This window comes from Tachyglossus aculeatus, chromosome 14, assembly GCF_015852505.1.
Source record: "Tachyglossus aculeatus isolate mTacAcu1 chromosome 14, mTacAcu1.pri, whole genome shotgun sequence".
Lineage (NCBI taxonomy): Eukaryota > Metazoa > Chordata > Mammalia > Monotremata > Tachyglossidae > Tachyglossus > Tachyglossus aculeatus.
This window is the reverse complement of record NC_052079.1, coordinates 6850974-6863589: the sequence shown is the minus strand read 5'-3', so window position 1 is coordinate 6863589 and position 12616 is coordinate 6850974. Positions and strand designations below refer to the sequence as shown.

At 44.2% G+C, this 12616-nt stretch overlaps 1 protein-coding gene across 1 annotated transcript in view; it reads left to right on the top strand.

The window, feature by feature from the left end:
- Nucleotides 1-12616, top strand: part of PRPF39 (pre-mRNA processing factor 39) — a 30030-nt gene that overhangs the window by 5592 nt on the left and 11822 nt on the right. Inside the window, exons 2-6 of the mRNA XM_038756162.1 lie at nt 7261-7620; nt 8211-8336; nt 9006-9124; nt 9588-9755; nt 12433-12598. Coding sequence (XP_038612090.1) covers nt 7297-7620; nt 8211-8336; nt 9006-9124; nt 9588-9755; nt 12433-12598 — 903 coding nt within the window. The 5' untranslated portion in view covers nt 7261-7296. The remainder of the gene's footprint in view (nt 1-7260; nt 7621-8210; nt 8337-9005; nt 9125-9587; nt 9756-12432; nt 12599-12616) is intronic.

The window sequence follows — 12616 nt, the reverse complement described above, 5'->3', positions numbered from 1 at the left end:
GAGCTCTGTCCAGCTCGGCTGGAAAGATCGGGACCCAAGAAGTTTAAGCCCCCCACCCACCAGGAATGGTGAGGGAACCTAATTTTAGATCTCAGCTCTGGGCGGGAGAGGAAGAGGCAGCGCGTAGTCACCTATGAATTGTCTGTTCTTTTCTGAAGTCTTGAACTAGCAAGATTTCTTATTTTGATGATCAATAGCGTACTCTGTAAGGGGCACGAAACTAAGTGCCTGGGAGAGTAGAGTTAGTAGGCACGGTCCCTGCCCTGACCAGAGGTGGGAAGTCCAAGGGAGAACTTGAAAAAATATCAAGATCTTGGATGGCCCGTAAGTGATTGGTTCCCCCATATATCAAGGAATGATTTGGGTAGGCAGTTAGTGACAAGATACTGTCAAAAATTGCCATTAGGTGGGTTGGCAGATAATAATCATCATTATACATCAAGCATCAATACATATATCATCAATATATATATCATCAATATATATATATCATCATATATCATATACATCAATACATCAAGCGCTGTACCAAGCGCTTGGGAAGTACAAATTGGCAACGTATAGAGACAGTCCCTACCCAACAGTGGGCTCACAGTCTAAAAGGGGAAGACAGAGAACAAAACCAAACATACTAACAAAATAAAATAAATAGAATAGATATGTGTTGGTGTTGATTTGGAGTGTCTTTCTCTAGGAACAAAGGTAATAATTGCTACTGAGTTGCTTTGTGGTGGAAAGACTCCATGTTAGGTTGTAAGGTTAAACTGTAGAATCCATGTATGTCTTTACTTTTGTCTTTGGCTAGTGAGATTTGAGAGATTGTAAAACACATTTTAGTGAAATGCCTATTGACACCTGGCCTCTGTCTACACTAGCTGCGTATGAATTGGTGTGAGCCCACTGTTGGGTAGGGACTGTCTCTATATGTTGCCAACTTGTACTTCCCAAGCGCTTAGTACAGTGCTCTGCACACAGTAAGCGCTCAATAAATATGATTGATTGATTGATTGATTTACTGACTAGCTTTATTTCAACATGGAAACAAGACTGTAGTTGAAGTCACAACTGTTTGAGAACGTATTGTTTCACAAGGCTATTTTGGCGGGACCTTTTTTTGTCAACTTTATGTTGACTTTAACCGTTCAGATTTTTAAATGCTTTATTAAGTCACTTAATCATTTTTATTGAGTGCTTACGGTGTGCAGATCACTGAACTGAGCGCTTGGGAGAGTAAAATTTAACAATAAACAGACAAATTCCCTGCCCACAACAAGCTTACAGTCTAGAGGGGGAGACAGACATTAATATAAAGAAATAAATTACTAATAGGAACGTAAGTGCCGTGGAGCTGGGAAGGGAGATGCTTAAAGTAAAGCAGAATTTTTTTTAATATTAAAAACATTACCTATTAAAAGTCATTTTTTAAACTTTCTGTAGCAGTGGACTCTTAGGGATTTTCCAACGGCCTTATTTAGGTGCATGAAATCAGACAGTCACTCATCTCTATAAAAGTGTTCTTGCAGTCGGTGAAAATTCTATTGAAATACAGGGTTCTGGCAGCTTCTAAATTAAAACGTCATTACAAATACGCTTTAAAGTTGTTGCTTGAATTTTTTTCCTTTTCGCCCACATGATTGATCACGCCTTCCGTAAGTAGGCCTTTTGCTAAGCGAGGCATTATCCAAGTTTGCATACCTTCTCTTCTCTTTGAAACTTGTAAGAAAAAGTAAGTGTGTATAGGACAAAGAGTCTTCCCAGAATTTGGGGCCATTGGTACTACCAGTATGTGCTTCAATCACTGATATTTATTGAGCACTTACTGCGCTCTGTACTGATTGCTTGAGAAAGTGCAATACAAGAGTTATGAGCGTGGCAGCCGGTGAGTCCTGGTAGGGGGAAGAGAAAGAAAGAAGTACCACCCTTAATTATCTCGCCCCCCGATTCCCACAATCCTGAATTGCTAAAGTAGAGCTGGTGCTGGGGCAGCATCCCATCCCTCCGGGGGCCAAGTCCTGGGACCCCCTTGTCCTGAACTGGGGCAGCTGTGGGGTTTAGCGCATACGGCTCAGACCTCTCCTCAGTGACATCTGGAAACGTGTCCACGCGAAGGTCACGCGAAGGTTCCCCAGTGAGGTCTTCCACTGCCCTGTTAGGAGGATGGGGAAGGATGTAAGGAAATGTGTCCATAAACCCTCCTCACCCTCTCAATCCCCTTGCCAGTTGTCCAGTGGCACGATGGACAACGGATGCGTCGTGTTTTTTATTTTTTCTTCCTCTTCTTGAACTATTTTATTTGCTAGACCTAGCTAAAGTTAGTTTCAACCCTACAGTAACTTTGGACTAGACTGTTGCTGTAAGCATATACCGTGTTGGAGTTGATCAGTTCCGTCATCTACATGTGTCTGTTTAGGCAGCTCTGGGGTTTGGAGGATTAGGAGGATTATTGTAACGTCTCAAAATAGAGATGAACAATCCAGGCTCCCTGGATTGACGAGCGCCGCAAGGGCCTAGCCATGTGGTTGTGGGTTGGTGGCAGCCAGAGAGAGTCGTCCTGAAGCAGGAGGTCGGGGAATTTGCGGTGGGGGGGGGGGGGGTGCTTGGCAGAGACTAGGGAAGAGGGCCACCTGGCTCTGAAGAATCAATCAATCAATCGTATTTATTGAGCGCTTACTGTGTGCAGAGCACTGTACTAAGCACTTGGGAAGTACAAGTTGGCAACATGTAGAGACAGTCCCTACCCAACAGTGGGCTCACAGTCTGCTCCCTTGCTGCACCCTTCCCAAACTCCGCTTAATTTAACTTGCTTTCGGCCCTTTTTGCTGTTCACCAGGAGTGGCAGGGTGAGCGTTTGATCAGAAACTTCATATGCATAAACTTGATTGATTGTAGTAGGTTTTATTGGGGTGTTTAAATTATTGTGAACAAATCTAAGCCTTATAAATTCTGTAGTGGAGAAGATGATTTTCCTTCTCTTTCAAAAATGTAAAGGCCTTTTATCCACACATACATTTTCATTTGATGGATTGATTTTTGTAATTCTATTTAAGGTATTGGCCGTTAAAAAGCCATAAAATGGATTCCCAAATTTTCCATAGTCAAATCTGACATCTGTCTCACCCAAATCAATGAGGCTAGTGACTTCTTTTTCTCTATACTTCTTGTCTCCTCTCCCCCACCCCACAACCCCTGTAACACATATAACTTTTCTTTCTCGAAGAAATTTAAGTGGGTCCGTGGCAAGGGTACTTGGGATAGTTAGTTAATTATATCGAGACTAACTTTAATTTTTTTAACTTACTTTAGGTCTGCTATTAGTGACTTTTAGATTAAAAGCTGATGAACAGAGAAATCTTTATTGTGAACATCAAAAAGGAAAAATGCTCCATTTGGGATGCATTTTAGACTCTCACTTTGTTTTACAGATTTTCATATTACTGGGGGTCAGGAAATAAAACTTGGTTTCTTAGGTTCAGTAACCAAAAATCTTGATTTCAGATAACTCTAACCTTAAGTAATAGGCTTCACAAGACTTAGAATTACACTTCAGGGAGCAGAATGAAAATTTGCAGTTCATTTACTTTAGGATTGCAAGACTTTCATTAAAATAGAGGTTCCCTAAAGATACGTATTTCTGCACCAAAGTCATCATAAAAAGAAAAGTTGTAGGCGTCTATGCTCATATAAACTTGAGTAGCGTGCTCATTCTTTGGGAATACCTGAGACTTTATCATCCGAGTGCTTGAAGTGTTTTTTATGCCGCTACCTCCATGAGACTGGTCTCCCTATTCATGACCTCGTCTCAGCCACATTATGTGGATTGTTTTGCTTGTGTTAAAAGTAGACAAACTGTAAAGTGCTTGAGGAGAATGGATTGTTATTATCAGTGGTGTTTATCGAGTGCTTACTGTATACACAATTCTGTACTAAGCGCTTGAGAGAGTACACTGCAACAGATTTGGAAGACCCGTTCCCTGCGCACGACGAGTTTACGCGTCTAGATGGGGAGACAGTCATTAATATAAATAAATGGATTTCTTACTCCTACTGTTTCTACCTTATCCAATATTCTGCTTACAGTAGGGGCTCCCATACTGATGATGATGTAAACAGAAAGGGCTAGGCTTGCCCTTGCAGAAGCAGTATTTCAGTTGTGGGAATAGTGGTAAAGGACGTTGCCATCCTACTTATTGAATCCTTTGGGAAGTGCTGATTTAATGAGACCCAAAGGCTTATAGTGATTACTTTTTGTAAACTTTAAAATGCTAATGAGCCACACTGTGCTGCTTTATGACGTGGTGTCTGATCTGTTTGGATAGTGAAGAAGTGAGTAGAGTCTGTGGTTTCAAATTAGGACACAACTAAAAGAAATTGATTTGTTCTTCCAGGATTCGGCCTTTGCGGATCCACCTGCTGATCTTTATTCATCTTTTCATAAAAGAAACCTGTCCTATGCATCCCCAATTTCTCTCTGACCTTTATCATTTAAATCTTTTTGAAAGTGTTTACCAGGGTCTCTTTGACTCCATTAATTCTGTAGTCGTCAGTGATGATCCCAAATGATGGCTTTGCCCGTCCTGGGCTCCTTGAGATAGTCTCGTCAGGGTAGAGCCACTACTTACGTGGGCTGGCCCCGGAGTTGAGCATCATCTCATGCTAACATGAATATCTTGGCATGCCATTCTAGTACGCTTGAGCTGTTTTACCAGATTAGTCAAGGCCGTGTGTTTTTGTAGGCTGTGGTGGTCAGTTTGTTTATATTGTACCATCCGAGCTGAACAATTCACCTCCCCACTCCCCGGGCTGGCATATGCTCAGATGAGGCCCCACCGCATTTGGTGACTTACAGCACAGGTTCCCAGAAATGATTTTTTCACCTCATTTTTCACCTTGGCGTTGTCAAGAATGAAGACAAAGGTATTTAAGGTTGGGGTGATATCCCACTTCCCAGTTTGTGACCAAAATGATATGGGTGCGAGAATTACCTGGGTGCACTGTCCATCAGGTCCTCAGGTATGGGAACTTTAAAGACATTGGCCTTAAGGGGACAGGTAATATGTTTTGCCTTCCGTACCACACCTTAATTGCCAGGTGTGGAATAATTTGCTGACTCTGAAGAAGCTGGGTGTGGTGTGAACTGCTGATTCAAGGATCTTTCCTCCCTGTTCTTGAGGCGGAGGATGTGTCCAAAATTTGAAAGGTGTAGAGAAAGCCAAACACACTGCTTCACTATAAAGAAGCAATATTGTTGATCTGTTTGAGGTTCTTGCAGGAGGTTACTGTATACTGTGAGTAGTGAAATGGCACGTGAAGAATTCCCCATGTACTCATTTTTTTTAAAAAGAAACCTAATAATTTCAAATCAGTTTATTTAGCCTCATCAGACCTTAAGAAATGTATAGTAAAACCTGTAAAATGGGTTGGTGGTGGGGGGGGGGGGTGTACGTACACACCTTTGGCTCCTTCACTGCTTTTGTAATGACTCAAGGAAGAGTATTGTTTAGATGAAATACTTATTTCCAGTTAAAACCTTGGAGGTATCAGGCAACTTGAAAATATGCCACAAAAGTTTTGTTTCAGAGTAATTTGTTTTCAGATTACCAAGGTACAGCAAGAAGGAAAAGTTTCCGTTGTCCAAAATATGCCCTCCCCATTGTATGTCCTGAATTCATTGTCGTATTGAGCGCTTACTGTGTGCAGAGCACTGTCCTAAGCGCTTGGGAAGTACGATCTTTAAGCATGCCCCTCATTTCCAAAATGGAGTGCACTTGCGCATCATGGAAAATAATCTAGCCTTATTTTCTAAGCGTAGAGGTTACTAGCAACTTGAGCGCACTTAGACTTTTCTTGGCTACTGTGAAAAATGCCAAAAGTGGGTGCCCTCTCAAGTGCAAGCCGTCTTTAGCACAGGAGGGGGACCATTGAATGGCACTGGTGGCAAATTTGGTGCCACGCTACGATATTATATTCTCGTCCCCTACAGCCCAACACCTTCTCTTCATACCCCTCAGTTCCTATGTGCTTTCTTTTCTTTCCCTGCCTTTTAGGCTCCCAATGGGATTCCTTGAGATTGGCTTAGCTGCACTAGTGACATTGAAGGTTGAAGAAGTTGCTGAGCTTTGTTAAAGTGGCTTTGTCCTACTAATTATGGTATTCGCTAAGTGCTTCTTAAGTGCCCAAGCGTCACCTCAAGTGCTGGGATAGGTATAAAATAATCAGATTAGAAGACTGCCCCTGACCCACATGGGGTTTACAATCTAAGAACGGGCAGTTTGTACCCATCAAGACCAAGTAAAAAGAATTATCTTTTACTTGATTTCTGCTGTCATTCAAGAGTATAGAGCCAAGGCTAAAATATTTGAATCGTCTGTAGTTTCACTAGCCAGAGAAGCTGGGGAGAACAAACTATTTTCCTAGTTCAGGTCTGTGGAGAAGATAGAGACACTTTCCATCATGGCATGTTTGTAGCAGAGATTTTGGATGGTGGGATTTCTTTTTAGTAACTTACCAGATATCAGCCGTAAAGCAGTTAACTGTTTAGATGTTTGAAAGTTATAACATTTGCACACCCTTAATGATATCCGTTGTCAGAACTCAGCAGATGTTGGCTTCAAATTTAATTTACCATTAAATGTTTTCTTATGCCTTTGTGTGTGTTTGATACCTTATCACTCTGGTTTTCTTCCCACTACTTTGCTAATTATATGTAGGATTTGTGACTCACTGTTTTTGAGGCTTGCCTAAATTTTAATTGCCTGCCTGTCATTCCAGTCGGACCTTAAATGATCATCTGTCATGACGGGTTTGGGTACAGCTCTTCCGTCGGATTTAGGGGAGGTCATGTTGTCGATCCCTCTTGAATTACATTTTTAGGAGGGCTTCTTAATGAGATAAGACTGGAATTTAAGATTGCAATAAAATGGCAACTCTAGGGAGAATCTCAACTGCTGGCATACTTGTGAAATAACATAAATCCTATTGAAAATAAACAGTAAGTCCTGTCTGGGTACCCGTTGAAGATGCTATTCATATTTAAATGTGAAACACAAATCCTGTAGTCAACTGAACATCTTTCTGAATAATTGAATGTGCTAATAAACTGATTAGCATCCTGGGCTAATCAGGTTTAGCATTGAAATGTGCCCTTTTGGGGGCTTCCTACGGGCTATTTCACTTGGGACTAGGCTGCTTGTGAGTGGTGGGGTGCCCTGTGGCTTTTAGTACGGTCAAGAAGATGGTGATCCTTCTGGCGTGTTTCCGTAGGACTTTGTTTAACGCAAGGAAACAGCAGCAGTGGCTATGCAGAATTCTACTTCTATGGATGCCTACAGCATTTCCAGCAATGGGAACCCAGCCAGCAGTTCGGAAGTGGCCACGGAGCAACCTGCTGATTTCAGGACTGAAATTATGAACGTGACGGAGATGGAACAGTCGCCCGCCGGCTCTCCCAGCGTGAACGAAGAGCCCGCCGACGAGAGTGAAATAACAAACGTCGGAGAGCTGCCGGGGACAGATGTTGAAGCTCAGTTTCCTGCAGAATATGAAAAGTTTTGGAAAGCGGTAGAAGATAATCTCCAGGATTTTACAGGCTGGGTGTACTTGCTTCAGTATGTAGAGCAGGAGGTTAGTAACTATAGTTTCCGCTGAGTGAAAAAAAAAAATCAGATCTCCCTGCCCTTAGCAAGTTTCTTATCTCAGAATTTATGCTGTGATAAGATGCTTTTCCAGTCAAACTTTTGTTTAGTGATTCAGTATGTGAAACTAGCTGTCTTGAAGAACATTCCCACCTTCTTGGTTGTATTTATCTTTTTAACCAAGTTAAGGGTACCACCAGTCTTCAGATCATTAACTTTGAAAAATAAATTATTAAGCATTTTAATGATCTGTTTTGCTTTGAGCTGAATAGATGTTAACGACACTACTTTGTTTAGAAGGACTCTTTCAAGAAATACTTTCAAGCTTGGCAGATTAGCGTGTTCTGTTCCAGTCCAAGAATTGCCTGCTGGCAAAACATGTAGTCGTATCATGAGTTCAGAATTTAATTTTAGTGATACTTGTGCTTGAGGGAATCTGATTCGTTTGAACGTGACTTAATTATTTGTCTGTTTTAACCAAGAAGAGTGGATGGGTTACATGGAAGCGATAAAAGTAACTTATTAAAACCATGTTGCTGGGTTTTTTTGTTTGTTTGTCTTCCCGCTCCCCTTTTCCAGAATCACCTACTGGCTGCCAGGAAAGCGTTTGACAAGTTTTTCACACACTACCCATATTGCTATGGCTACTGGAAAAAATACGCAGACCTTGAGAAGCGACACGACAACATTAAACAATCAGATGAGGTAGGTACCTTGTTGGATCAAGTTAACACCTTTGGGTACTGAAAGCCAAATGATAATAAAAACAAGTGCTTTTTAAAATTTTTATTTTTTTTTTATTTTTTTGGCTAGCAGTACCTTCCATGTATGGTGAAACAATTTTACAGGGTATTTTATTTGCATTTGTCACTCTTGTGGCATTTGTAGCTAATATTTTCTCTCTTTGTTGGCAGGTGCGTTAAACCTCTACAGTTTGTCAAGCTTTGCAGTGCAAGCCTCTGTATTACACTGCAGCTTAACAAGTAGGGCAGGGCTTTTCTCTCACTTACATTTATTTCTCATTTTCCAAACAATATAGTTGGTTTGCTAGTCACATTTGCTACGTCTTATTGCATTTTTGGTCAGACGCTGTCATTGATGCGCTAATGGGTCTGTGCCCTATGGTCTGTACCCCAAAGCCTGCCCACACAACCCGGTCAGAACGCAGGGACCGCTGCGCTTTGAAGATCAAGACTCTGCGCGTGGAGATCAGAACATTGCCATGTTCTATCCAACCTCCACCCAAATGGTAATGGTAGATTATTTAAACAAAATTCCAGTAATTAGTATTTCTAAGGTTCACCGGATAACACAGTGCCTCTCTGTTAAGAAACAATTAATTATTCGAAGTACAGTTTGTGGTTTTCTTCTTAGGTGTATCGGAGAGGGCTTCAGGCAATACCTCTTAGTGTTGATCTTTGGATCCATTATATAAACTTCCTAAAAGAAACCTTGGAGCCTGGCGATGCGGAGACGTGCCATACAGTGAGAGGGTAGGTGAACCATCCGAAACCCACACACGGCGAGCGCTCTGATTACGGGGGGGGGTGTCCCGCCCCCACCCCCGACTCTACAGCCCCGAAGCACAACCAGAGTTGTCGCTCCGAGGGCAAAAGGCAAATCTTGGAATAGCCGAGCCCTTTCTACCCGGCTTGGCCGGCCAGGTCCTTCCTGTTGAAGGAGCTTTCGGAAATGTTGGGGTAATTTTCCAGTTTCCGCCCACTCGGGGGTGAATGAAGTTCAAGGGGGATTAAGACTGTGAGCCCCCGCGGGACAACCTGATCACCTTGTAACCTCCCCAGCGCTTAGAACGGTGCTTTGCACGTAGTAAACGCTGAATAAATGCCGTCATTATTATTATTAGTATTCTGTCTGAATATCATCTTAAAAAAGCCGAGAGACGCTTTCTTGAGAGCCCGTCAGAGTAAATAACCTAGATACGATCTGTTTTTGCAGAACCTTTGAACATGCTGTGCTAGCTGCGGGAACGGATTTCCGCTCCGACAGACTGTGGGAAATGTATATAAACTGGGAAAATGAACAGGGAAACCTGAGGGAAGTCACGGCTATATACGATCGAATTCTTGGCATTCCAACGCAGCTCTACAGCCATCATTTCCAGAGGTAAGGGGATACCGAAGGTTTCGGGTAATTCCATTACTAATTTGCTCAGCACTGTGAGGACCGTTTATCGGGTGAGACTGCAAGGAACATCTCCTCGTGTTCGGTTCCCAATAGCGCGGTAGTATGCCGGGTCAGAGGCGACTCCCAGCCTACGAGTGATCATCCCAGCATCATCATCATCAATCGTATGATTGAATCAGCATGCGTCGGTGGGGTGGGTTGGAGGGAGAGGCGGAAGGAGTGGAGACGGGGGAGTCCCGAGGGGCTGGAGCCTGAGAATTTCAACCCAGAAGGGCAGTTTGGGGAGAAGGGAGCTGCAGAAGAGCTGGACCCTGGAGAGAGACCGGACAGAGACAGCCAACAGAAGGGCAGAGACCGGGTCTCTCTTCTGTTTGTATATTTGAAAACGAATTGACTCTGTCATCTCAGACGGGTGCTATAGCTCACTAAAATGAACACCCCAAAAGAAGAGCTGAAGAACTACACCTGCTCTCCTGTAACCAGGGGGCTGTGTTCTTTCAGAACCTTCCCGTGAGGAAAACCTGCCTTGTGGGTTGGCACTCTCCTCCTGCCTGACGCTGCACTTGCGTGCATCATCATCATCATCATCATCAATCGTGTTTATTGAGCGCTTACTATGTGCAGAGCACTGTATTAAGCGCTTGGGAAGTACAAATTGGCAACATCTAGAGACAGTCCCTACCCAACAGTGGGCTCACAGTCTAAAAGGGGGAGACAGAGAACAAAACCAAACATACTAACAAAATAAATAGGATAGATATGTACAAGTAAAATAAATAAATAGAGTAATAAATATATATAAACATATATACATATATGCAGGTGCTGTGGGGAAGGGAAGGAGGTAAGATGGGGGTGCAGGGCATGTTCTTCTAAAAGCGCATCGCCCTCCATCCAGACAGACCTGCGGAGGTTGGAGGAACGGTCCCCAGTTCTACCGTTGTGTTCTGTCCTACACATGGAGTGAAAAAACAGGGTTCAGGCAGAACTAAGGGTACAGCGGTAACTGAAGGACAGTGTGGTAGGTAAGCCTGTGTCCCTCGATTTGACGGTCGGACAGAGAACGCTGATGTAGCCAGAAATTTAAAGATCCATAATTGACCTCAAAATGCATTGCGAATAGACAAAGGAGTTAGGGAGTTCTGTAGGGTGGAGCGATACCAGAGGAAGGGCATCTAAATGAGGTGGCAGCAAGGAGTTGTGTGGAAAAACAATTATGGGTGTAGACGGGCGTTGGTGGCCCTTGGCATGGCTGGCCCATGAAGCAATCCTGGCGGCACTCCAGCCTCCAGTCAGAGACGGGACAATGAGCTCATGCCGGGGACTGCAAGGTTTTGCTGATTCTGGATTCAGGTCCTCACTTCTCGCCGTGCGTCCTCTTTGGTGGCAGGGTGTGCCCGGGATGGAACATGAGTCTTGGGAGCAGCGACCTGAACTGACAAGTGGTGGCGACTGTAGCTAGGGCATATATTCTGGGCTCTCAGGTGATGCGACTTACTGCCACCTCCAAGGCCCCAACGTGGCTCTGCCAACATAGTGGCAGTGGAGAGAGTGGCAGAAATGGGGATGGCTGGATTGCAGCATTAGCCTCCCCTGAGAGCCATGCACGCGGCTCTCCAGCCCCTCCAGGCCCCAGCACCCACCGGTATGGTGTGCCTCGTGGAGCGTATTTTTGCCAGTGGTTTCCCCCAGGAGCTTCTACTAGTAAGGTTTACCCATCCCTCTGGCTGTCTTCCTCTTCCCTTCCTGTCTGTTTCTCCTGTATTTCTTGGACTGTTGGCTTCCTCCCTCTAACTCTGCCCCTTAGACTTTCCTTCCAGTCCCCCAGTAGCTGACTCCCCCCCACCGCCCCATCTCACCCTGTTTTCCTTTCTTCTGGTCCACTTTGTTATATTTTCCCATGTGTGTTTCCTTTATTCTTCAGTCTCCTACCCATCCAGCGGCCAGAGCTTCAGCGGAGCAAGGGAGCCCACCCCGGGGGGAGGGGAGGCCACACGTGGGCGATTCCCTCAAGTCCTAACCGGGATCAGACGTCAAAGTCGGACAATCCCCCAGACTCGCCTGGCTTCTGCTTCTTATCCCGAGAGTCGGTGTGGCCCTTCCGCCAGGTGTTCGTTTTGTCCCGTCCCCCCCAACTCCAGTCACGGATATGATCCCTGCATTTTAGGGGTGCCGGGTGGCCCTAAGCTTCTATGGGACAGGAGGGACAGTCTGAGCACGGCTGGAATGTTTTCTGTCCCAGCTGGGGCCCCTGCCCTGAAACCCGGGGTAGCTACCGAGCCGACAGACAGCCCGCTCTGAAAGATGCCATATCTTTCATAGACGAGTAGTTTTCGAAAAATGTTGTACTAGCGGTGGGTAACTTTGAGCAGTGACCATCATTCATGTAGAAGGTGAAAAAACTGCCCTTTCAGGTATTTTACAAGAAAGTGAAATCCTGTGTCAGTTTCACTGTAACTGCCTGTGGGTTTTGGTTTGTTTTTTTTTTTGAGAACTTTTAGGCTCTTTGTACGATTCAGAACTGCCTTGAAACATGTTGAAGTTTGTGGTACCCTAAGTAGCAGGGAGAAATCGGTGAAAATGTCTTTGAGGGAATGTGGAATGGGGCTGTAACCCAACCACTTCATCCCCTGTATTTGCCTCCTGCTTGTTTCAGATTTAGAGAACATATTCAGAATAACTTGCCCAGAGATCTGTTAACTGCTGAGCAGTTCATTCAGTTGCGCAGGGAATTGGCTTCCGTGAACGGTCATAGTGCCGACGATGGTCCACCTGGCGATGACCTCCCATCCGGGATCGAAGACATAACCGATCCAGCAAAGGTAAACATCACCCAGAGG